At 43.8% G+C, this 26,850-nt stretch overlaps 1 protein-coding gene across 8 annotated transcripts in view; it reads left to right on the top strand.

Annotated features, from left to right (window-relative positions):
• EYA2 (EYA transcriptional coactivator and phosphatase 2) overlaps positions 1-26,850 on the top strand; it is a 171,919-nt gene that overhangs the window by 57,661 nt on the left and 87,408 nt on the right. For 5 of the 8 annotated variants that reach the window (XM_075901583.2, XM_075901575.2, XM_075901577.2 and 2 more), the window contains exons 2-5: positions 9,283-9,401; positions 14,439-14,465; positions 19,379-19,427; positions 21,286-21,428. In XM_075901583.2, the coding sequence (XP_075757698.2) occupies positions 9,293-9,401; positions 14,439-14,465; positions 19,379-19,427; positions 21,286-21,428 (328 nt within the window). In that variant the 5' untranslated portion in view covers positions 9,283-9,292. Of the gene's footprint in view, positions 1-9,282; positions 9,402-14,438; positions 14,466-19,378; positions 19,462-21,285; positions 21,429-26,850 lie in introns of those variants that run through there. The other 3 variants (XM_075901580.2, XM_075901585.2, XM_075901584.2) reach the window with 3 other exon arrangements.

Raw genomic sequence — 26,850 nt, 5'->3', positions numbered from 1 at the left:
AGTTTCTCAAAGAGGGCCACCGACCCGCTTTGAAAAAGCCTCTAGCTGGCCACTCTGCTTTGTTTATCTAAAAGGCTCCATAGCCACAGAGCTTTGTGGCTCCCATTGGCTTTGGTTTGCCGTTTATAGCTAAGGGGAGCCGCGAGGCTTCCTGGCTATGGAGCCTTTAGATAAATAAAGTGGAGCAGCCTGTAAGCGGCTTTCCCAAAGTAGGCTTGCGGCATGCTTCGAGGAACACTGTTCTGTTTGGTAAAAAGGGAAGGTTTGCTGCTACTTTGCTTTTAAAGCTATTTTTATTATTTTCTCTCTCACCTTGGAAATGATCAGCAATGGTCATACTTTCCTTTACTGGTTTTGCTGGAGGAATTTGTGGGGAGTGTCTCAGAGGATGTGTACTATGAAGATGCAGGACATTAAATCTCAACCAAAGGTGTTGCTTTGTCCACGTGTTCATTGGGCACTGGGGTTAAATATATATTAATAAACACAGACAATAACATTTTTAATATGCCTACAAATTTTCTTCCTCTTTCAACTGTTCAGATTTTAATTTCTTGTGATTGTAATTTCACTGTCTCCCGTTGACAATATGAGGGAACTCTATGGTAAGAGGTAAAATGTTCATAAGGGCCACATCTTGTTTTATAAGTGGTTTAGGAAGTTGTCTCCTTGCAGTCAATGGAAGTTAGGTGCCTAAATACCTTTGAAGATCTGGGCCTCAATTCTTGTCACTTTTTTAAAAATACACAGACTTTAAGAGTAGAAAAAAGTAGAACCTCCTGGCCTTTTCTTTCTTTTAAGGACAAAAACTTTTCAAGCATTCTTATTGATCATAAAGAAGCATTTTTCTTCTTCTCCGTGTGACCTTTTAGATATTTCTAAGGCACCCAGCATCATTATAGCATTTGGCCTGGCTGGAAGTGCATATCATCTGTATACATTTGGCCTGGCTGGATATTGCCTCTACTTCAGCTACTGCAAACTTCTGGTCTGGAAATCAAAGGAACTTTTTCCAGGGGATTCCAGCAAGAATCTGTTCCTCTCTGAAATCAGCAAGACAGAAAATCAAGCTCTCTAGCTTGTTATAATGAAAAATCTTACAAATCCGTAGTCCTGAGCAAGTAGCTTAGGTTAGTAAAACCAGACAAAACCAGGGCAGGAAAACAAAAATGTTACTTCTGTCTCTAATCCTCCCATTCCCAACCAAGCTAAGCAAAGGATTAGACATGTGGCAATCCTTCCCAAGGCTCTGTGCTGGCACATGCATGTGGTTAGGCAGATCTGGTGGTTTCAGCTTGTTTTTGGCTTCTAGCCAGAGAAAAATAAAATTTCTTAAGGCAGGGTGGGCGATAATTTTTGATGGGGGGCACTCCAAGATTAGGGTTGCCAGATGCTTTAACCAAAAATACTGAACGCCTCCTCCCACCGCAAAAAAAAGCCAAACCCACTGGAGTAAAAATTCTGTAGAGAGAGAGAGAGAGGGGAAAAAAAGGACCCCCAGAGTTATTAAGCAAAAAAAAAAAAAAGAAACACCCCAGCATGGCCCCTTTAAGAAATGCCTTGGAGGCTTTTTGGCTTTAACAGGCTGCCGGTGGCCATCTTGTTTTCTGGCTCTGGGCCAGACAGCTTCCCTGTGGAACTAGGTAGGTGAGGAAGGTGGCGCGTCTGGGCCCGGTTGCTGAGTGTGTGTAGGGTTGACAGGTGTCCGGTATTGACCCGGACAGTCCGGTATTTTCGCCTCCTGGCAGAGGAAAAAAATCAGAAAATACTGGGCACTTTAGGTGTCCGGTATTTTCTGAATTTTTTTTACTGGACAGGAAGCTAAAATACCGGACTGTCTGGGTCAATACCAGACACCTGGCAACCCTATTCAAGATTTTGGTAAGTGGTCAAGGGCTGCACTTTTCTATGGACGAGGTGCAGGGTCTGGGACAGATGTTGGGTGCAGAAGGGAGCTCGGGGTAAGGAACTAGGGTGCAGGAGAGAATATAGGGTCTGAGAGGGTATGTCTACACTACCCTCCTAGTTCGAACTAGGAGGGTAATGTAGGCATACCGCACTTGCAAATGAAGCCCGGGTTTGAATTTCCCGGGCTTCATTTGCATAAGCGGGGAGCCACCATTTTTAAAACCCCGCTGGTTTGAACCCTGTGCAGCGCGGCTACACGGGGCTCGAACTAGGTAGTTCGGACTAGGATTCCTATTCCGAACTACCGGTACACCTCTTTCCACGCTGCACGGGGTTCGAACCAGCGGGGTTTTAAAAATGGCGGCTCCCCGCTTATGCAAATGAAGCCCGGGAAATTCAAATCCCGGGCTTCATTTGCAAGTGCGGTATGCCTACATTACCCCGCTAGTTCGAACTAGCAGGGTAGTGTAGACATACCCAGAGGGAGTTTGGATGAAGGAGGGGGTTGTGATCTGGGACAAGAGCTTGGGATGTAGGATTGGAGGGGTATGGATGTAGGAGAGGATTTTGGCCTGGGGTAGGGTTGTAGTAGGAGCTACAGGATTTGGGAGGGAGGGAGGGAGGGAGCGAGGTATAGAAAGTTTGGGTGGTGACCTGGGGCGGCGGGGGGGGGGGGGTGGTCTATGGCAAGGAGTTTGCGGGAGGGAAGGGCTGGGGCACCAGAGGCAGACTCAGGCTGGGAGGTACTTACCTAGGTCGCCCCTGGCCAGCATCCCTGAAGGCAGGGAATCTCCTTATGGTCCTGCCTCAGCTCCAGATTGCTCAAAATGGCCGGCTGTTCCCTGTGGCTCTCTGCTCCAAATGTTGGAGGAGAGGGGGTGGTTTTCATAGAATCATAGAATACTAGGACTGGAAGGGACCTTGAGAGGTCATTGAGTTCAGTCCCCTGCCCCCATGGCAGGACCAAATACTGTCTAGACCATCCCTGATAGACATTTATCTAACCTACTCTTAAGTATCTCCAGAGATGGAGATTCCACAGCCTCCCTGGGCAATTTATTCCAGCATTTGACTACCCTGACAGTTAGGAACTTTTTCCTAATGTCCAACCTAAATCTCCCTTGCTGCAGTTTAAGCCCATTGCTTCTTGTTCTATCCTCAGAGACCAAGATGAACAAGTTTTCTCCCTCCTCCTTATGACACCCTTTTAGATATCTGAAAAATTTTGGGCACTGCCTGTACCCCCTAGCAAAACCTCTCAGGTCCTATTGGCTGGAATTGCTTAAAGAGGTGTGGGGCTGCTCTCTGCCTTGGGGTCCCTGTAGGGCAGCCTGAAGGATGGATCTTGCCTGCCCCATCTTAAGAGGATCTCCACATACAACTGTTGCCATCTCTTCACATAGTTTATTCTGCAACATTTCTCCTCAGAAATCTCCCTCTGCAGGATCTTGCTGACTTTATCTCAAAGAGCCAATGATCCACCTTTCTTCCTCCATTCCCCTCTGTCTTGTCCCTACTTCATCCGTTCATCCATGGACAGTACTTTGATGTCCCTCTTCCTCCACAACCGTCTCAGCGTTTTCTTCCATGCTGCCCTCTATCCATGGAATATCCTTCCTGAGCTGATCAAGGAGGCTCTTCTATTGTCCTGGTCACTGCTAACACCCCAGGGAGACAGGCGGTGCCCTTTTGAAAACATTGCTCCTACTGCTCTCCTGCTTGCTTGTGGTGGATCCAAAACCCTGTTTGTCTTGTAAAAAAATAAAATTCTGGTAACTCTGCAGACATGCTTTTAAACTTGTATTGTTTTGAGCTGCTGGCCCCTAACAGCTGCTGTATTCCAGCTCCTGAAAGGGCTGCATTTCAGAGGCCAGTGAAATATGTAGAGACACACAGACGGATCCCGTCCTCTTTTCCAGCTCCTTTGCATAAGCAGGCAGCTAAGTATTTACCTGGAAGGGATAGGAATACCTGGCTAGCTCTCCCTCATCATCAGCCTCACTTGGTGGTGCTGCAGGGGTTAAAATCAGTGGAACTTCTAAAGCGTCCTGAGGGCTGCTCTCACTTATGCCAGGTTTAAACAAATCCTGGGGATCTAAGAAGTGCAAAAGAGGTACATTTTACCCTTTTCGGCCTCTTCCACACACCTCCATTTTGGCAGCACTGTGGTGCACTTGGATCTGACCTGCAATATCTAGGCCTGTTTTTGCTTTCACCATTTCCGAACACTATCTGATCCTGAGGCCAGGTTTACACTTGACCTGGAAGCTCAGCTTAAGGTACGCAACTCTAGCTATGTAGAACGCATAGCTGGAGTTGGTTGACCTTAAGCTGAGCTTGACGCTATCTCCACAGCAGGAGGCTGATGGGAGCAAATGCTCTCGTCGACTCCCCTTATTCCTCACAGGAGCAGGAGTACTTGCTGCCAGTGGGAGCACCCTTTGAGTTCAATTTAGCGAGTCTTAACTAGACTCTCTGAATCGAACTCTGGAATATCGATTGTGGCAGCACTGAATTAGTGTTGAGCGAAGACAAGGTCTCAGAAGCATAGTACTAGAGTGCCTGTCTGGCTCAGTCTGCACTCTGTGGCCCCAATTCAACAAAGCACGTAAGCACAAGTTTAAGTGCTTTGCTGAATAGAGATAAGATTACGCACTTACTTAAGCTTAGGCACGTTTTTTAATGCCTTGAATTGGGGGCTGGATTTGCAGCCTTCAAACATTATTGTAAAAGAAAATGTGATTTGTAAGTCACCCTGGCACCCTGGCCAAGAATCCGAAACCTTAAAATGTTTAATTTGGCTTCTCTAATTTCAAAATTACTGAAACATTTTTTTTTTTTTACTAAACATTAGTAAAGTAAAAGTTTTTGCTTCTTGGCTGAGATGCTGTGGGCCAACTTTCTGGGCAACTTTTTGAAAAGGGGATTCTAATGGAAAAGCTGAACACCAAATTCACACATGGTTCTTTTTTGAAAAGATTATAAAAACCAAAAGCTCTTCCAGATGTCTCTCAGCCCAACATGCTACCATTGCTGGTTTTAATCAGATCAGACTCAGTAACCATTACTGCTGATTCTCACAGCAGAAACTGTTGTCTGAAGTATTGAATGAATGAATGAAAGAAAACTCCTCATCTCACCTATCATTTTGCTGACCCCATGTTCATGTAGGCTCCCCTGTTTTACTGGGGATTTTCTTTAGGATGTCAGTGTAACATTTTCAAAATGTAGTAGTTGAACAAGATTTACTTGTGCACAAACTAGCAACGGTGTGTGAGAGACAGGGTTTAGCGCTCAAAAAGATAAACTTGCACACAGAATGCACACACAGGTTTGCATTTTGCATGCAGTTACCTTTTGTACATGCCAAAATACACATTTAAAGAAAAAAAGTGATAAAGAACAAATACTGGGAAGTGGGATATGACTTTGGTATTACAAAAGCAAGCAGAGGAAAAACAATAGAAAAATCATCAATCAGACAATGGCTAATGAAATCCCTGAACAATGATGTAATTAGAGTGCATTAATCATTATAAAAGATCCCCCTTTAAACATCTGCTCCCATTCACTTGGCAACAACCTGGGCAGTGTCATGAATAATGGGATTTTGAAGTTCATTGAAGAGTGCATGTTATTTGAGAAATAGTACAGAGCATCCCATACTTGGCAAGGTCTGGAACTAAATATTTTTTTGCCCCCTTTCTAATTTGGGTGTAGAGATTTTCAATGTAAATGAGACAAGTGGCCTTCAAAATGGAGTAGAAACCCTGGTGTTAAGCCTGACAAATATATAGTAACCCAAATGGACGTGCTTTCAATTTTTTGAACTTATCCAGTACATTTGAGGACTCTGTCTCCTGGTCACTGGCATTTTTAAAATACTCAGGGACAGATAGGGTTGCCAGATGGTTTAACTAAAAATACAGAACTCCTCTCCACTCCCCACCCCAAAAAAAACACCTGGAAGAAAATTCTGTTGAGGGGAGGAAAAAGGGGGGGAAACCAAAATTGTTGAGGGGGAAAAAAAAGGACCCTCCAGAGTTATTAAACAAACAACAGAGTTACCAATGGATTGCCACCTTTCTGGAGATAAGTCAGAGCCTATTACACTCTGGCTACTCTTCCTTCCCACCTTGGCTGTTCCTCTGGAGTAGTCCCCCAGAGAAGTATAGAAGCTAGCTATACCAGCTTTCCAAGTTTCCTCTGCTAGGGAAATCCCCAGCTGGGGATCACAGAAAGTCACCCCTCCCTTTATGTTGCTGGAGTGACACATGGAGCTTGCACTATCGTGAGGCAAAGCAATAAAAGAGATATTTCATCTCCTAAGCAGCAAGGGAACCCACAGTTTGCCTTTGCTCTTGAGCTTGTGCAAGTGAACATAATACAATCCAACAGATCACCCCACAGCTAACGAAAGGAAAATGTAAAATCTTGTATGGGTTGTGCAAAATTGTAACGGACTCTCGTGTTATACATTATGGAATTATTATTGTTAATAATGGCAGAACCAGGGTTTATTTCACTGTTTCTTCAAATAGTGCCATTTGACTTTGTAGGGATAGTTTGCTGGATAATGTCAGGACTCGTGGCTTCCATTGACTCACGGTGTGACCTAGGATAGGTCGCTTAGGAAGAGATTTTTAAAGCCAGAGGTCCATTTTGCACCCACATAGATCTCAGATAGCTAGATAAATCTAAATGCAATTGACTGCACAGACAGTCTTTTGTGGGTCTCATTAAAAGCCACCTGTATACACCCCTTTTGTTTTTTGTCTTGCTGCACTTCAGTTCCCTTATTTCTAAAACAAGAATAGCGCTTAACTTTGCTTGCCAAGATGTTCTGAGGCTGTGTAAAAAGCTTTGAGGTCCGCAAGTGAAAGGGGCTATTAGAATGCAAAATTTTGATATGCGAGAGGTTTTCTTTTTAATGAAATTATCTGTAAAACACGGCAGTGATAGATCTGGGAAAATAAAGATTTGGCCAGTTTCTGCTGATTCCAGTTCATCCAGTTTGTGCACAGTTCGGTGGCTTTGCTGAAGTGCCAGTTTTGATTCTACATATGTGGCACTGTACTAGAAGGCTATAAGGTGCATGTGTCGTGGGCAGTCCAGGGAGACAAATACAGGAAAGCCAAAGGTGTTAGCTTGATTATTTGCATGGTATTTGGATACCAAAAACGTTCAGCTACATCAACTTCATCTTCACAGTCACCTCTCTCTTTTCTTCCTTCAATCTATCTGATGTCTATTGTTGGCATTGTGTTCATCCCTAATGGACAGATGTAGGAATTGATGGGGAACAGTTGTTGCCTTGTTAGAGTGAACCGTTAGAAGTTTAAACCCCTGAATTCTGTTTCTCTGCTGTTTGATCTTGGGCGAAACACTTCGCCTCTCCGTGGCTAGCTTACTCCTGCGTTTTGTAATAATACTGACCTACTCCCAGGGGGCTTGTGCTGTTTGTAAAGTGATTGGAAATGCTCAGATGAGAAGCACATCATTTATTATTCTTGATCTCTCCATGCTGGTCACTTTTACGTGCTGAGATTTTTCCTTAATCAAAAAAGAAAAAAAAAAGTATAGACCAAATGGAAGTGTCTAGGCTAACTTAGCAGAAATTTAATGTCCAGGCGTCAGATGTGTATGCTGCTAAGTTTTAACTTCATTCTGTTTAAATGCACTGTACAGTACTATGCATTTTAATAACAGCTCCACAGTCACACCATCTGCTGCCTTTATATTCCTGAATAGCCAGATCGTTATCATGGAGCAGGGAGTTGTCCTCAGCTGAGTTAGCTCAACAATGTGTTCAGTGGTAAATAGAAAGGTGAGCTGGTTCAGGCCCTGACTTAGGACCCTCCATATGCTTTTGATCCATTCACAGCAATGGGAGCCTTTTGATGTCCCTCTCTTCCCCTTCCCCCACTGCCTATTCCCCGCAGCTGTCATCTCCCAGGTTGTGCTCCCTGTCCCTGCTCTGAAACACTGCTCTAAAAGCAGAATCATGCTTTCTCTTAATGCTGTAGCCTCAGGGGGATTGGAGTGAGGACAAGCCTGACAAATGGTGCAAGCTGCTTGTACCGCTGGGAAGAGCAAAGGGAAGAAGAAAAAAAAGCAGTGCAGTGTCTTTACATCCTTCTGTCTGCAGAGTTCTGAGCCTGAATCAAATGCTGCAGAACTGGTGTATTTAACAATGCAAAAGAGATTGCTGTGGTATCATGTGTTTTTGTTTTTAAACAGTTCACCATTGCCTATTTAGCTCTGGAGATCCTAAGGCTGCTCGGTTTCCCTCATAGGCCACTGGGTTTCTTCGGAGTTCTAAACTTGGGGGGATGTGTCCATGGCAGTGCAGGAAACAAGTGGCTTATTCCTGCTTCTGACCTTTGTAGGAGACAGATGTAGGAGATAGATGCCCAATGTTAAGCACTTAACCCCATAAATAAGGAGCATGAAATTCCAAAGGTGGCGAGCAATAGTAGTGCAAAGTGAGAGCTTGGAAACACTTCCGAAAACGTAGGAGCTTGAAGTTAGGCACTTAGGCTTGAAATGTAGAGTTTAGGTTGGTATCCACGCACGTGGTGGGTGGGGTGTGTGTGTGTGCGTGCGCGCGGGCGCACGCGCTCTGAGTTTTGAGCAATGTTCCTGAGGTCCTTATTTGAACTAGTTTATCTGATCTGTTGTTATGGTGTATTATATTACCATTGTGTGGATGTTACATATACACACACATATCTGGTTTCATCTGAAAATGTAAACCCAGCATGACAGGAATTGCTCCTGTGGCATTTGCAGCTTAACCAAAATCAGGTGACTTTTCAGAGAGAAGGTTTTCTTGTGTAACTTTGCCAGAACAGAGAGGTTTGGAGTGGCTTTCAAAGAAACATCCTAAAGTTATCAGGATTAAACTGGACCTTTGAACCTCTCCCATCACAAGTAATGTCTTTCTTCTAGTTGTGGTTTAAGACTGGATAATCTTGTTAGCCTCCCTCAGCTTCAGTATTCAACACTAACTTCTTATTCCCAGAGCTTTATCAGGTACCTCTGCACACATCAGGAGGTATGGTTAATACTTGAATATATTGCTTGCTCTGTCAGCATTTCAGAGATTCAGAAATTTAATTTTGTGATGGCAAAATCCAGGAAGAGAAGGAACCATTAATCAAATGGGTGTAATCTCCAAGGAAACAAATACTTCATTTTAATTCACCATTTCCCTTTGATGAAAACTTTAGTGAATGTTATTATGTAGAATTCATATGAGGTCTGGGTTTAGGTAATCAGCTTTAATATTTATACTCTTAGGAAAAAAATTGGAATCATTAGTAAGCATGCATAATTAATGAATAAATTATATTTTCCTTTGTTTTCCTTCAGGTGTAAGGAAATGCTAGATCTAGTGATATCGCCCAACCTGACTGTAAATAGAGAGGGTCTCGATAGACTGAAGCGTAACCTTTCTTACATTAATGCCACGGCTCCAGATGACATAGAAGGTAGGCTGTCGCTTTTGCTTATGGTTTATTAACTTTAGACTGTTAGCATCAATGGTGTATATGACAATAAAAGGAACTGACCAGCTCTAAGGCCTCTGCTTGGGAGAATTAGTCCCTTGATTTCTATTTGATATTTTTGTAACCAGTCCAGTTGTGTTTGATTTGGATTGGAATACAATTAGAAATGGAATTGTATAGATACATGCACATCAGAGTAACATGGGTATAATCCACAGTTGGCTATTCTGTTTTTGGCCCTCACCAATCTATCAACCCCTAAGGGCAGCATTAATTTGAACTCTGAGTTCTAGTAATATTGTTACAATTAGGGGGGAGGGAGAAGGGGAGAAAGCACAGAGGCTGCCATTCCTAATCACCCAGGATACAAATAGAAACCCTTTTACCAAAGCAGTTGCTGTGCCACAGTTCATGTCCAGCTGAGTTCATTGCTGTCATTTCTGAATAGTTAGTCTCCAGATCTGCGGTCTGAAGTTTCATATTTGGCAGGTACCAAGGACAAATTCTTTCAGTGGTTGAGGCTATGATGGAAACTTATCTGCTCTTCTCCTCCTCTTTCCCCTCCCCCCATCTCCTCTATTATATAGTTCAAGTGAAGGAAACAGAAGAATGCTAAATCTGTTTTAAAAATTATTGGCAAATGATGCAGCCAAACTAGTTCTCGCCAGTACAATTCCAGCTATTGTTTGCTGTGGTCAGGATCCCTCAGCCTTCCGGTTGGAGCAGAGTTAGCAAAAGGCACTGGCTATTATGTTTAACTATCGTGTTTAACCCTTTATTTGCAGGCTGTTAGGAGCCACTGTATGTTGCTGCGTATGTTAGAAGCCACATGTTGTATCTGTGTTTGTTGAGCCTTTAGGAATTATGTTGAATTAAAGCATGAAAAGCATGACCGCCAATTCAAAAGGCTTGTTGGAAGGATCAGAATCTAGAGGAAAAACCTTTAAAATGTATACATCCATAGAAAATGTTAGAGCTAAAACATATAGACTCTTTGGGGCAAAGACATTTTCTTCCCTTATGTCTCTAAAATGTTAACTTTTATTATGATACATAAAAATCATTAAAGAAAAATCTGTGTATTTGAATATGACTGTGCTAGTGACTTTTAATGTTAGTGGATTTCTCCCAGAAATATTGTAGCTTTTTTTCATGTTATCAGAAGCTCTCCCAAATAACATTGTATGTTATATTCTTTCATTTGAAAACATTACTTACTGATTTGGAGAAAATGAAAGTATTTCTGCAAATGATAGGGCGCAGATTTCCAGAGTTTCACGTGCAAAAATGTGTATAAATTTGTGTGCTTTAGTTGCCCATGGAATTGTCACAGCTGGAAGTTCAGTTACAATGTTTGTGCATGCATATGCAAATTCAGCATAAATACATACACACAGTATGAAATCCTGAATATTTAGATCAAAAGGTTTATATTTTAATTTCATTAATTACATTGCAAGAAATAAATCAACCTAAGAAAAAGGGATTGTATTCTAAAGTAAAGATACAAAGCAGTGTAGTAATGTATGTTGTACATACATGTGCATACCCACAGATTGCCTATTTCTCATTCTGAAAGAATGTATTGAATACATATGTGATAGGGCAGCAAAATATTGCCTGTGGGCCGAATCCAAACTACCACGCCACCGGTTCCAGCCCACAGGAGCCTTCGCCAGGCTCCTCGCCTGCCCTGCCACGGCTCTGCACTCAGAGCAGCTGTCTGAATGCTGAGAGCCTGAGGGAGACAGAGAGAGGCTTTGCACACTGCCCACGCCCTCAGCAAAATTTTGCAGACAGGCCTATGGGAGCTGCCTGCTTGCAGGACAAGCATCGCGCAAAATATCCGTCCCTCCCCTGGGCTCTCAGCATTCAGAGTCACACATGGCCTCCTCAGTCAGTACAGGGACATGGAAGGCGGGGACCCTGGCTGAGGAACTTGCTGAGCTGCTGGCTGGAAGCTGCTCAGGTAAGCACCTCTTGGCCAGCTCCTCCCTCCCTTTCTCTCTCCCCCCCCCGTTCCTTGACCCCTAACCCATGTAACCCACAACAACTGCACCCGTATACCTTTCCTGACCCTCTTACACCTCTCCCTCTAATTCACAAACCCCTCCAAGACTTTGTGCCCCAATTCCCTACCCCCAGTCACAACCCAAATCCCTACACCATCTCCTCCACTTCTACCCCAGGTCACAAAACCCTCCCAGATCTCTCACTCTCTCCTGCATCCTAGTTCCTCATACTTGGTCCCAACCTGTTCTTTCACCCAAACTCCTTCCCATATCCCACACCCCCTCCTTATCCCAGTCCCTTATCCCAAGTTCCCATCTGCTCCTAACTTTCATCCCAGACCCCAGCGGCCCTTGATCACTTACCAAATTCTTGGAATGCCCCCATCAAAAATTATTGCCCACCCCTGAGTAACAGAGACCTCCTTGTGACTGTCACTTGATGTGCTGCAATACCACTGAGCCTACTTTCCTGGCCTCCTGGGTGCCCCTCTGGCTTCCCACAGCACTGACACAGAGATGGGGTCACAGCCTTTTGCAGCATAATACAGACACTAAGATCAGATCAGCTCTGGGAAGGCTCAGCCAAAGGGACTTGCCTCAGCACCCAAATTCAGAGCCTCAGTGGGACCTGAATCCCAGATAAATCTAACTCTGTATAATCTGATATACAAGGTAAGCTCGTGTTTATCTTTATCGGGCTAAAGAGAGACGTGCACACACTCCATGCCTCCCCAGGTAACAGTTACCGTATGTAATTGATCATAAGCCCATTTGTTCCTAAGCCAACCCTCTCCCAAGTTAAAAAAAAAAACTGTAAAAAATCACAATGACCCATTCATAAGCTGACTGTATATCGGTGGTTTGCAAACTTCCACCAGCCTAAACTGCTGGCACATTGGAGTGTTTTGTTTACCTGGCGCATTTGCAGGCATGGAGTCCTGCAGCTCCCAGTATCTGCGATTCGCCGTTTCTGGCCAATAGGAGTGGCAGGAAGTGGCAGCCAGCACATCCCTTGGCCGGCACTGCTTCCCACAGCTCCCATTGACTGGAAACAGCAAACAGCAACCAATGGGAGCTGAGGAGCTCTGTTTCTGCTCTCTCTGCAAGCAAACAAACCTCCTGGCGCGCCAGTGGCTTACCCTAATGGTCTGAGAACCAAAGTTTGCTGACTTCTGTTATAGATGATGAAATGTTAGTTCAGGAATCACTTCTTTAAAAAAAAAAGTACTAAAATGTTATTTTTATGTAAATTGTATCTGAATGAAATTTGACCCTTCCGCTTCACAAAATGCCAGACCTTATAAGACAATCCAAAAAATAGTGAATGATGGTATTATGGTACTGGTGTCAGTCTGCTACTGTGTAATTTCATCTCTTCATGCATGTTGATCACCGGACCTCCTAAGTTTCTAAGCAATCTGAAAATATTATGTGCAGAATTCCATGTACATGACAAGTCCCAGCACATCAGTGGCTTGCCCTGCTGGGCTGGGAACTGAAGTTTGCTGATCCGCCCTCCCGCCCAGGTTAAAAAAAAATGGTAAAACTCAATGACCCATACATAAGCCAATCCCCTCTTTGCTGGGTCATTTTTTACCAAAAAAATTTGGCTGATGATGGACACTTACACTGGGTTTAATAAATAAACAAAGGTGATTTTATTCACTGTAAAAGGTAGGATTTAAGTGGCCATAAGAGATAACAAACATAAGAATGTAGGTTATTAAACAAAATAAAACTGAACATGTAAGCTAAGCTTAATAGACTAAGACACTGTAATATCTCACCCTCAGTTATTCTGATAAGCTTCTCTCACAGAGGCTATGTCTAGACTGCAAGCTTCTTTCAAAAGAGGCTTTTTCGAAAGATACTTTCGAAAAAGCCTCATTTGAAAAAGAGTGTCTAGACTACAACCAGTACTTTCGAAAAAGCAAGCCACTTTTTCGAAAGAGAGCACCCTGGCAGTCTGGATGCTCTCTTTCTAAAAAGCACAGTTTGCATTACGTAGCGCCTTTTTTCGAAAGAGCACATTCGAAGAAAGACATTCTTCCTCATAAAACGAGGTTTTCCGCATTTGAAAAAACTGCCGCATTCTTTCGATTTACTTTTGAAAGAATGCAGGGGAAGTTTTTTCAAGAAATGTCCACTTTTTTCGGAAAAATCCTGTAGTCTAGACACACCCAGACTGAAAAGTCTCCCGGTCTGGGCTCAATCTTTCTCCTTGTTCAGTCAATGTTTCCAGAAGCCATATTGTGTGGTAAGCAGGGATGTCCTGACAACTGGCAGCTGCCCTTATTGTTTGGATTCCTACCTTTGTATAGATTTTGACAAGAGGGAATCCTTTGTTTTCACTTTAAACGTTTTTCTCGCTTTAAGTGGAAAACTACAGCCCCCAAGATGGGTGTCAGCATCAGGTGATATGAGCACATGTCTTGGTAGGGCCAACCATAGCCCTTTCTCACAGATTTACAGGAAAAACAAGCCCATTGACAGCGTTTTCTTGCCAATGGGTCATGAAGATCCTGAAGACCCATTAATGGCCCTTAGCATGACTACATTAATAACAGGTTTATTTTCCATATTTCTAACATCAAGTACTGGAATGATACATGCATACAAATGGGATAACCATTTTCCCATGGTTACAAACTTTCCAATGATATCTTACATGAGGCATTTTACACAAAGCATATTTCAGTTATGTCATATTCATATTCATAAGCATATTCTCATAAAGCATACAGAGTGCCCTGTCACAACATATTCAGTCTTGAGACAGTTTAGAAGGTTAAAAAATATGCAGCCAGAAAAGGAACCGGTTGCTTTTCACCTGGTACGTCTCCCACCATATTCATGCATACAGGGCATTAAAAATGAAAAAATGGAAAGGATGTGTTTTACAAAAATACTGTGTTTTTTGGGGAAAGAAGGAGGAAAAGCACTATAGAAAAAGTAATAATTTATTTTCAGAATATAAAAATGTAATTGTATAAAAACTTTCTTTCAGGGAAGTCCAAGCAAATTGCTCATTCAGGTAAGCCCTGTTTTTTAAGAGAATCTTTCTTCTATGGCTCTTTATCGCTAACGTGTCTTTTTATTGTCTAAATATTTTACAAACGTGACATAATCCTTACAGCCGCACCTGCGTATTATAGGTAAGTATCATTCTCCTATTACAGATGGAGAAAGTGAGGCGGAGAAGGGCTGGAAAGTTCAAAAAAGGGATTTAGGTGCTCGGTGCCAAGATGATGGCCGATTCCTTTAGGTTGCTTTGAGAATCCCGCATTCACCTAAACAATTTATCCAGGCCACTGGAGGAGTCCTTTCTATTGCTTTGTTTCTGTCAGTACCTCCCAAGCATTATGTGCTATACAAATAGAGAATGTGTTAGCCTCTGCTTGGAAATGTTGCATTCTAACATATAAGAGGTACAGGAAGACTAATGAAGGGTAGGACAAAAAAGGCAACAAATTATGAATAGATGATGATTAGATGCAACATTCAATACAATGGTTTTGCTTTTTTAAAGGTATAGGACCTGAGTCCATCCTTCCTTTGCCATTATCAGTTGACAAGTTCCTCCTAGACATCAAGGTAGAACTGGTCCTTTAGGGTGGATTTATATGTAGAAAGGGTAGTGGTCTTGTGGGTCACCACTGGAGGAGCTATTCATATGTGGCAGATAGCCCCAAAGATGATGTGCTGATGGCAGTGAATTAACAGTGGGTTGACGTGCCATCCCTCTTGAAGTCAGTTGGAGTTTTGCCATTGATTTCAATGGAGTCGGGATTTCACTCTCTCTGTCAAGGGTGACATGAAGTAGATAAGGAATTTTTCTGTTTACTTCTCGTAACACAAGAACTAGGGATCACCAAATGAAATCAAAAGACAGCATATTTAAACAAATAAATAGAAGTGTTTCTACACACAGTCAACCTGTGGAACTCCTTGCCAGAGGATGTTGTGAAGTCCAAGTCTATAGCAAGGTTCAAAAAACAGCTAGAGAAATTCATGGAGGATAGATCCATAAATGGCTATTAGCTAGGATGGGCAAGTATGGTGTCCCTAGCCTTTGTTTGTCAGAGGCTGGGAATGGGTGACAGGATGGATCACTTGATGTTTACCTGATCTGTTCATTCCCTCTGTTGGAAGACAGGATACTGGGCTAAATGGACCTTTGGTTTGATCCAGTGTGGCTGTTCTTATAACTGGCAGAAGTAAGAGGGTAATGGGAAGAGTGGAGGATAGGTAGTGAGTGGAATCACAAAGGGCTCTGAAGGGAAGGACAAGAAGTTGAATTATGTGCAGAAGATGATGTGGAAGAAAGTGACATGTAGTGGAACAGGGATTCAAAGAAGGAGGTGATGTGTTCAGAGTAGTGGGGCCAAACAACTTGGCGGCCCTTGGGCAAGGGAAGGAGGGAAAGACGACTCAGGAGGAAGAAGCAAGGCTGGGGCTAGGACTAGCCTCCCCCACACAGCCCTCTCTGCTGCCTGGAACATGCTGCATGAGGCTCTGGCAGCAATTTGAAGAGCTTGGGGCTCCGTCTGCAGTAGTGGCAGACAAGAGCCCTGGACCCTTTTGAATCACTGGGCCCTGGGCATCTGCCCACTTCCTTCCTCCCACCAGTGGGCCTGGGTCAGAGCAGTTAACAAGGAATATGATCTTAGTAGCTATGTTTCTCACATAGTGCAGAGGCAGGTGATGTGGATGACAGGAACACCAGAAGGATAGAGGTGACAAGGAATTAAAATTGGGGGTTGAAAGGCATTAAAAAAAACCACGGCTCATCGACATTGTGTGGGAAGGAAATGGGAGAATCTGGGCATGTTCTCAGTGTGTGGGGCGAGAGAGAGAGCGGAGAGAGCAGTCAAAGACTGCTTCCAGATTTCAGGCATGAATGACAGGCTGTTGTGTGTTAGATGCCTAAATATGGCAAAAAGGACTTAAATGTAGTCACTTACGTTTTTTAACTTCTATAAGAACTAGCAGTATTCTATATAGGAACACTGACACAACTAAATAAATAGATATGCAAATGAATAATTTATATAAATTTCCTGAATTTTGATTTTTTTTGAGTAAACTTTTCATAGACAGTTCAAAACTTTAACCAAAAAAGGATGATTTTTTTGCAAAAATGTTCATAAAAGTGTACAGCTCTAATAAATAATTATTTTTCAAGAAATGCATCTATTTACTCAGTAATAGTAATATTAATGGAGAATGTAGACATTTAAAACGTTAGTAAGAGAATAATTTCCCTTTTAATTACTATTAATAGTTTTGTTTATCAAGTATCTGTTCTCTGCTAACATGTTCATGGCTCCCAACAAAAAAGGGAACAGAAAAAATTACAACAGATAATATAATATTATTGTGTGTATTTAAAAAAATCCATTGGGTTTAATGGGTTTTTTTTTGTTAATAGCTTAATTTAATCCTAATTTAATTACTAAGAGAAAGATGGAGGAGGGACCAGAAAGGGTGAATCTTTTATATAAGAGCATGTTGTATATTTTGGAAATCTTCTCTCTTGATTAATGGAATGACAAGTTACTTGAGCCCATAGGATTATTTCCATATATTTAGATTTTATACATATTTGCATATTTCATTAAATAAAGCTTGTTTAAAATGTTTAATTCACTAACTTATGAATTGCTTAACACACTGCAGTCGTATAATTTTAAATGACTTCTTAATGAGGATAATTCTCTTGTAGCATTGCGGGTATGTCCTCTAGCTGATACATTCAGTTGTGCTGTAGATGCTTCCTGCCTAATGTATCACATGGCAGCTTGCATACGGTGGGAGGCACTGCAGGTAACCCCTCCCTGGTCTGTGGACCGCAGTGCCAGTGCGTTTTATTCTGCCTGATAAGTTACAAATCCAGTGTAGCAAATCCCATATGAATGTTGGCATTTGCATCACTGGGGCTGCCCCTGAATCATGTAGTGGTCAGTGATGTATATGAATTCTCCTGCATACATTAAATGACACTGCTAGTATCGGAGAATATGACATTAGATGTGTGCTTTGATACATTGTGCAGTGACCTACCATGTTGGATAGCACTGATGACACCGGGAACATCGTGGATGTGTTCTGCCTGATACTATGATTCTGATTCATTGTTTATCCTCTGTAACATCTGAAGGCCCCGGTGCGGAATTGGGACCCAATATGTTGGATGGTATTGTGGAGGCATTCTGCTTAGTAAACAAGGTGGCATTGTGAGTGCACCTTAAGGCTACATTTACACTACAGCAGGGATCTATGGTCTAAGATCAATCCACTGATGATTCATTTAGTGGGTCTAGTGAAGACCCGGCAAATCATCCACAATTTGCTCTGCAGTTGACCCTGTACTCTGCCCCCAATGAGAAGAGTAAGATAAGTCAATGAGAGAGTTTCTCCTATTGACCCTCAGTGGTGTAGATCCTGTGGTAACTCAAAATTAAGTTCACTCCAGCTACATTATTTATTTATGTAGCTGGAGTTGTGTAGCTTAGGTTGACTTTCGGCAGTAGTGTAGATGTAGGCAAATGCATGCATATCTACTGTAGTGAATGTATGCCTGTGTCATCAGGAAACTCAAAGTTTAACCTAAACAGTTAATTTTTATTGTTAATTAAGTCTAAATTTGCCTCTAATAGAGACTTTATTGATTTTGCTGAACATAAACATTTGGTGCATTGGAAGGCAATCTTTGTGTTACCAGTTCCAGTCCTATCCTAGTATTTTAATCAGTAGGCTAGGCAATCATTATTTTCCAAGGTCACGTACAAGGAGGCTACGTCTACGCTGGCGGCTACTTGTGCAAGAACTCTTTTGTGGAAGAGTTCTTGTGCAAAAAAATCTTCCACAAGAGCACGTCCACACTGCCATGTGCTTTTGCGCAAGAGCATCCATAGTAGTGTAGATGCTCTCTTGCACAAGAAAGCTCTGATGGCCATTTTAGCCATAGGAGTTTCTTGTGCAAGAAGTTCATGTTGCCTGTCTACACTGCCGTTGGCTCTGTCTACACTGGCGGGTTATTGCGCAAGAACGGCCATTCTTCCGGAAAGCATCCACACTGCCCACCTGCTCTTGTGCAAGAAGATTTACAGTACAGTGTGGTAAGAGAGGGCATCTTGTGCAAGAGCTACGCTCTTTTTTTAACAGGTGTAAGCTCTCTTGCACAGGAGCTCTTGCCCAAGAGGGCAGTGTGGACACTTGGCAGGGATTTCTTGCGCAAGAAAGCCCTATGGCTAAAATGGCCATCAGAGCTTTCTTGTGCAAGAGAGCATCCACACTGCCATGGGCGCTCTTGCGCAAAAGCACATCTCGCACATGGCAGTGTGGATGTTTTCTTGCACAAGACTTCTTATACAAGAACCCTTGCGCAAGATGTTCTTGTGCAAGAAGCTGCCAGTGTAGACATAGCCGGAGAGATCAGAACTTAAGTAACTTTTGTCTTGATGCATTTAAAGAAAGTGCAACACCAAATGGTGGAGATAGAAAAGAAATTTTAAAAGCAGAACATGGTGTATTTTGTAAATGTTATTTCATAACTAAAAGGTTGCTGCTGCAGCCATTGTCACACAAGTAGTCCCACTGATTTAATATATTACTGAATAGTCACCATAAACAGTGGGTGTGAAATCACTGGGACTGCTGATGACTGCAGAACTGGACCCACCATTAGGTAGCACCATAGAAGAAGAAATTAGTAGGTGAGTCATCCTGGCTGTACATAAAGTTGATTTTATTAATTATCATTCAAATGGAAAGTTACCTGTCACTTCTCGTATTCTCCAAAAAGATCTTGATGATGTAATTGCAAATATTCTCTTAGTTATTTTATAAGTTTGTGTGTCGAGCAGTGATGATAACAGGAGCATCATCTTAGCCATGCAATGGCTTGTCACTGAAAACCAGAGACATTTTAATTTTGCTTTTCAGGTAACAGCAAAGCAGTACCCCAGTGTCCTCTCCATCTTTACTCCACCGAGTGAGTGTGTCTGACAGCGTTCAGGAGAGCGCAAGTACTATAGATTATAAACTTTGTTTTGCTGATTAACTGTTTTCTGGGGGACACTGCAACCTTGAAAAGCCTAAAGAACATGCTTCTTCAGCCTTGTACCTGTTCTGCTGCAAGTCGCAGACCAGAGCTGCCCCAGGAACCCCTTGCCAGTATCGCAGTACCGGTATCCTATCCCAGCAAAATCACTCCTAGTTTAGATGTTGTTATACTGGCACAGCTCCGGAGTTTTGCCAGTATACCTCATTTCTGTGGCCCCCTTCCCTTTCAGCATTCCAAATCAACGATACCAACAAAAGAACAGTTTTATCAATATGCTTTACTAGAGGCTTTTGCCAGCACATCTGTGTCAGTCAGAGAAGTCATCACACCTCTGACTAGGGATGTTAAATATCGGTTAATTGAATAGTCTACTATTCTACAATCCCCGGGGTTTGTAGGGCTGGCAGCCAGTGTGCTCTGGCTTTATTCCCAAGGAGCCCCTGGCCACTCCACGCTGCTGCTTTTGTATCAGAGGCAGTAGCACGAGGTGCCAGGCAGGAGCTGGTCCATGATGGGAGCCCATTTAAAAACCAGCTCCCCTTGCAGACTGACTGCCTGTTGCCCAGTGCTGCTGCCTCTGATAAAGAGGCAGCAGCGTGGGGTGGCAGCAGCCCCTGTCGAGGGGGGGTGTCTGAGCTCCTGGACCCAGTGCAAGTTGGAACTGAGCTGGGATGCCTCTCCGCCCGGCACCTAATACACTTTAAATGCAGAGCTGCAGCAGGGGTAGGTCCTGGACCCATCACAAGCCAGGACTGATCTGGGCTGCTGGCCAGCCTTCTAAAAAATGTACTGGCAAGGAGGTGGGAAAGGTGTGTAGTCTATAGCATTAACTGATACGTTTTTGCTTATCAGTTAATCAGTTAATCAACTACGCTATTACAGGCAGTCCCCGGGTTACATGGATCCGACTTACATCGGATCCCTACTTACAAACGGGGTGAGGCAACCCCGCACTAGCTGCTTCCCCCCCAGCAGACCAGGGAGACACGGAGCAGCTTTTCTCAGCAGACACCTCAGCTTGAGAATAAAGGACTGAGGGAAGTGAGGTGTGGGAGAATAAAACTGAGCTCTGGAGAAATGTTTGGCTAGAGTTTCCCCTACAATATGTACCAATTCCGACTTACATACAAATTCAACTTAAGAACAAACCTACAGTCCCTATCTTGTACGTAACCCGGGGACTGCCTGTACATCCCTACCCCTGACCAATATACATGTGCTTCCAAAAGTTTGTAGGGTAGACCTGGCCTTAGCCCCAGGAAACCATTTCTTAACCAAGTTGGACAGGGAGTCGAAGAGGGTTGGAGGTTCTCCATACAACTCATTTCTATCTTGGGAATGCAGAATTTCTTGTTTTGAACATAAAGTCATTTAGAAGCGACCATGGAGGAAAATGTGACATTTCAAAGGTATTCCATGAAACTTGCATTGTTTTTGCAACTTTGCAACGAAACCTGTAATCTCAGCTTGTCAGCTTTTTTAAAATTGTTACAAATAGTTTGTGCTACCCAGGTGATAGCGGTGCCCAAGCATTAGGATGGCATTGTGCACATATGCTGAGTGATGTCTTTGTGGTACTGCCGGAAGAGGGATACATCCTGGAGCAAAATATCTGATCCAGTGTAGCATATCTTATGTTCCTGTAATATGCAGTGTAACACCATGTGTCACCATTCTAATCAAATGTGTCACTGAAAAGTCTTTGCAACTAGAATAGTGAGTTTACTCTAGAAAACATCATACAATTAGTATTGCTACAGACAGTCTCTTTTCTTGTTCTGAATAGACATCATCCCCGTATATTGACGGTTCCATCTTTTCCAACAATGGCAACCTACGGGCAGACCCAGTACAGTTCAGGAATCCAGCAAGCTGCTACTTACGCTGCATACCCTCCACCAGGACAACCTTATGGAATACCCTCCTACAGTGAGTAAACTTATTTTGTCAGGTTTTCTCTAGGATAGGGGTTCTCAACCTGTGGTCTGTGGACCCCTGGGAGTCTATGGCAGTACTGCAGGGGGTCCATGTGGAGCCTCTTGCAACTAGTATTTCCTTCAACCCGTGCTGCTTCCCGAGCCATGGGAAGAAATGCGGGTTGAAGGACGTGCCGGCTGCCGGTATGGAGCCTCTCAGCTGAGAGGATCCGTGCGGGCAACTAGCAGGTCCTTCAGCCTACGCTGCTTCCCCAGTGGGCTGAGAGACACCGCTTGGGAAGTCCCATGGGCTGAGGGACGTGCAGGCTGCAGGCACAGCTATATTATTTGGGGGAGGAGGGAGTGTCTGTAAAATGTTAGTAGACTGAAAAGAGATCTGTATCCTTGAAAATGTTGGGAGCCACTGCTCTAAGAGCATCTGGTTTCACTAGAGAATGTTTCAGCCTTCTGACCCGAAAAGAAAATAGTTAATGCTTAAACCTTCCAGTCAAAAGCTCTTTAATTCTATAGTGGATGTGGTTTCTTTCCTTTTTTTTTGCCTCACTACATTCCCTCTGCAGTTTCAGTTACATAACCCTGTCTTCATTTCCCTCCAAAAAACTGTTGTGTAGCATCAACAATACAGACTAGTTGCTACGCTTGAGATGAGTAAATTTAACAAGTGGTGGGTACAGTGATCTCTGTCCTATAAAATGCTTTATGATGAGATGTACTAATATATTTGTAAGGGATTATTATTAAATGTTGCATATATTCTAAATGCATATGCCATAAATGTTTTCAGACATACAGTATAGTAAAGATAATAGAAAGCAGATTTTTTTCCTGAGGCTGTCTTACATTTTCAACATCTAAGAATCCGTTCCACCTCCTCTGTGTTGTAAAATGTAGGGGAGCCAGTCTCCATTCAGTGTAAATTGATGTCATGTGAGATCTGTTTGGAAAGTTGCGGGCTTATTTATTTTCAGTCACACTATAGAGCCTCAGTAGATCTACTTGCTACTGGAATTGTGTTATTCATGGGCTTATACACAGAGTATATTGTAAATAAGATACAATGATAGAGGTGCCTTACCAACCAAAGTTTGGGATTGTAATTGGGGGGGAGGAAGGCGGATAAAATTAGGCCCACAGTTGAACCATCACTCAACCATTAATCAAACATGTTTTTCAGGTTCAAATGTGTTTTTCACAAAATTGGTTCCCATAGTCCCCTGTGGAAATCCCTAAAATCTTTCATGGAAAGACTCTTTCTAGGTGACTTCTTATCCTATTTTGTCGACCTGAGAGGATCATGTTACTTAATTACGGCTTGGAAACTGTGGCACCCAGACTTGTGAGTGCTTAACTTGAGCTGAAACTGTGAGCCCCTTTTGAGCTGTTGAGTACTACCCAACACTGCTATATGGTTTTGTTTCCAATCCTACAGCCTGTTTTGAGAGTCTTAGAGCTCCCATACCCTTGTTTATTTGGTAATTACAGTATTGCTTCCAACCATATGGTGGGGAAAAACACAAACCAGTTACACAACTACTGACGAAGTTTTTAGTAAAAGAAATCTCAACCTACCAGCCTATGAAAGGCCTAGGTAACAGACTTGTGAAGTAAAATATATCATGACGATTAGAGGAATGTTTTGAGTTGTTTTTCTGGAATTACAGTTGTGTTTGTATCAGCTGGATGACTTCCAAGTTAAACTCTGAACAGTTGTCCCCATTAAAGCAGGTGAAAACACAGGCATTTGCTACTGACGAGCATCGTTAGGGCACACACGTCAGGCCCACATACTGCTTATAAATCCTGTAGATTACCTATTACCATCCTTGAACAGTGGTTTCCCTTGCTTGCCCTCACCCTCAGTAATATATACGATACTGTATAGAGAAATCCCATCTGGCTGGTGACCAGGAACAATGAAGCCGTATTGTTTTTAGACACAAAAATAAAGCTAGGCCAGTTTCTAGACAAAACAGAGCATTGTGTGGAAATTAATTTGGTGCTAAGTTATTTTACTGTCTGACAACAATTTTTAGACTTCCAGAAAGGCCCATTCGCTGAAGATTAATTGTGGTTGGGGCTGTAATAGGTTGAGTGTTCACATGCATAGTGCTGATGTAATTGAAAAACAAATGTGATGTTAAAACACAGCTTCTCTCTGTGCACACTCCCCACACACCCCCTACCAAACCGTCTACACCAGCAATAATGGCAACACCTACTTCAGCCAGCCCACACTTGCTGTCTAAACAAATTTCCTTGGCTTCAGTATGGAATGTTGTTATCCCGCTGGTAATCTGCATTTAAATTGCATACATTTAATCAAGCATTGATTGTCTCTCCTTAATTAGCTCTGAAAGGTGAGAGTAAAGCTAAACTAAGTGACTTTGTCCCAGGAGAAGCTATTCAGTACAATTTACTCTCAACCTCAGTGAGTGCAGACTTTCTGGGATTTCTTGGTTTGAAGGGATTGGCCAAGATAGACAGCAACAATTTAGTTGGCTGAAGTCCCATGAATTTAATGTTGCTTTGGATTGTTTGCCCAAAAGGGCTCAAAAATGGCAGCAACTCGGGCAGCTCGTAAATCCAAAACTAGACCATCAATTGTCTCTTTGTTTTGCCATGATGCTCAGGGGGTGTTATGTGACCATACTTTGTTTTGTGCAAATACACATGCAAAGAGGCAAAGGACCAGACTCACAAAGTTTGTAAAAAGGACACACCTTTCAGCTCTTTCCTTTAAAAATACAGGAGTGTGACCTCAGAAGGCCTGCATGATAAAATATCAGTCCCTTTCACCGCCTGCAAAGCTGCAAAGTTAAGTTCAGTTAGTGCTGCTCCTCCTGAAACTTGCCATGTGTTTTAATTGCCTGATTTTAATATATGAGGGTATGTCTACACTACAGCGCTAATTCGAACTAACTTAGTTCGAATTAGTTAATTCGAACTAAGCTAATTCGAACTAACGCGTCTAGAACTAAAAACTAGTTCGAATTAGCGTTTTGCTAATTTGAACTAGCAAGTCCACATTGAGTGGACTCTGAACAGGGCTTAAGGATGGCCGGAAGCAGTGCCGGCAGGGCATCAGAGGAGGACTTAGAGCGTGGAAATGCTGTCTCAGGCTAGCCGAGGGCTGCGCTTAAAGGGTCCCGACCCCCACCCCGGACAGACAGTTCTAAGGGGTGCCCCGCTTGCAAAGCAGTCCTGTCTTGGATTGCCCGGAGTACCCACACTGGGCACATCACAGCACTCGGCCATCAGAGCGGCTGCACTTGCCGCAGGCTGCCATCTGGGGAGAGGGAGCAATCGGGGGGCTGCAGGAGAGCTTCCACCCCCAGAAGCCCGCAGAGCCAGCCCAGTCCTCCCCATCGGGGGCTCGTACCCCATTCCTCCCTCACCTCCTTCCACTTACCCTTCCCTAGCCCCCCTTCTTCTTGATGTACAAAATAAAGATAACGTTTCTTCCAACATTGACTCTGTCTTTATTGAACAAAACTGGGGGAGACTGGGAAAAGGAGGTGGGAGAGGGGAAGAGAAAGGCTGGGAGAGGGGAGGGCAACTAACATGATCAGGGGTTGGGAACAGGTCCCAGATGAAGAGAGGCAACAGAGACTGGGACTGTTCAGCTTAGAAAAGAGGAGACGGAGGGGGGACAGGATAGAGGTCTCTAAAAGCAGGGGTTGGGTGGAGAGGGTGCATTCAGAAAAGTTCTTCCTGAGTTCCCATAAAGAAGGACTAGAGGACACCAAAGGAAAGGAATGGGTAGCAGGCTTCAAACTAGTAAGAGAAAGTTGTTGTTCTTGACAAAGCAAATAGTTAACCTGTGGAACTCCTTGCTGCAGGAGGCTGTGAAGGCTACAACTAGAACAGAGTTTAAAGGGAAGTGAGATCAAGTCATGGAGGTTGGGTCCATGGAGTAGTCTTATCCAGGGGGTAGGAGTGGTGTCCCTGCCCAAAGTTTGTGGAAGGCTGGAGAGGGATGGCACGAGACAAATGGCTTGGTCACTGTCTTCGGTCCATCCCCTCCAGGGTCCCTCGTGTTGGCCGCTGTCGGCAGACAGGCTACTGGGCTAGATGGACCTTTGGTCTGACCCAGGACGGCCATTGTAAGCTCAGGGCTCAGGGTCGGGGGTCTCAGTGGACCCCCTTGATTTTCATGCACACCTGCTCCTGGGTGGCCAGGCTGGCAGCTCTCCTGCCCTAGACGGCCACTTTCCTGTGCCTAGTGCGGAGATCGTGGACGAGGTCCACGATGTCCGCACTAGCCCAGGAAGGTGCCCGCCACTTGCGGTCCAGGGCAAGCTCCCGGGAGCCGCCAGCCTGGTCCCGGGAAGAGGGGGTGGGCTGGGGGACATCGGGTGGGTGGCTCTGTGCCGTGCCAGGTGCAGGGTCTGCTGGCTGGGTGCTGGCAGGCTTGCACCTGGCACGGTCACCGTAGCCAGCCCGTGCCCCTTTAAGAGGTCCGGGGCCGGGAGGGGGGCATAGAGTTTCCCTGGTGTTGGCCAGAGTGGCCACCAGGGAAAGTTGGGGAGGGCTAGCCTCCCACTAGTTCGAATTAAGGGGCTACACACCCCTTAATTCGAACTAGTAAGTTCGAACTAGGCTTAATCCTCGTAAAATGAGGTTTTCCTAGTTCGAACTAAGCGCTCCGCTAGTTCGATTCAAATTCGAACTAGCGGAGCGCTAGTGTAGCGGCTATGAATGTTAGTTCGAACTAACGTCCGTTAGTTTGAACTAACATTGTAGTGTAGACATACCCTGAGAGGTTTTGACTAGGGATTTGCACATTGATCAGCTTTGAAATTGTTTACTATACGTGACTATCTAGTGTTCATGCCTAACTGATATACCTCTAATATGACTTGCTGACGAATATTGTGTTATCTCGTTCTAAATGGAGCTAATGAAATAATTTTAAAAATTACACTTTTGAATGTTTGCGTGAATAGAAGAAATTGAGTTTAATTTATTATAATTCATATGACCAAATTACCAGCATTTTGAGAACTGCAAAAATTCAATGACATTTGATACAAGTGTATAGTTGCCCCAGAAAATCTTTCTGGAAAGTGGATTACTTATTACTAGGAGGCTGCGTTCACTGCGCTCATCATCCCCCCTGTCGCGGGGGGCAGGCAGCCCTGACTCTCCCTCAGGCCACCAGAGAGGGCCTGGCTGTGGGTGTGCCAGCCCACTGCCCCTTCTCCCTCCCCCTGCCACACCAGCCCAGGGCACCTGTTCTCCTACCCTTCTTCCTTCTTCTACCAACTAGGGCCCCCTTCTCCCTCCCTGCTATTCCCCCCACCAGCCAGGGTCCCTTCTTCCTCCCCTTTTGCACCCCCCTCCCATCAACCAGGGTCCCTTCTCCACCCCCACCACAGCCTAACCATTACTTCAGCGGCTGAGTGGCAGCACGT

The sequence above is a fragment of the Pelodiscus sinensis genome, chromosome 17, assembly GCF_052426305.1.
Source record: "Pelodiscus sinensis isolate ZL-2025 chromosome 17, ASM5242630v1, whole genome shotgun sequence".
NCBI lineage: Eukaryota > Metazoa > Chordata > Testudines > Trionychidae > Pelodiscus > Pelodiscus sinensis.
The sequence above is the reverse complement of the archived record's forward strand: the minus strand, read 5'-3'. Positions and strand labels throughout refer to the sequence as shown.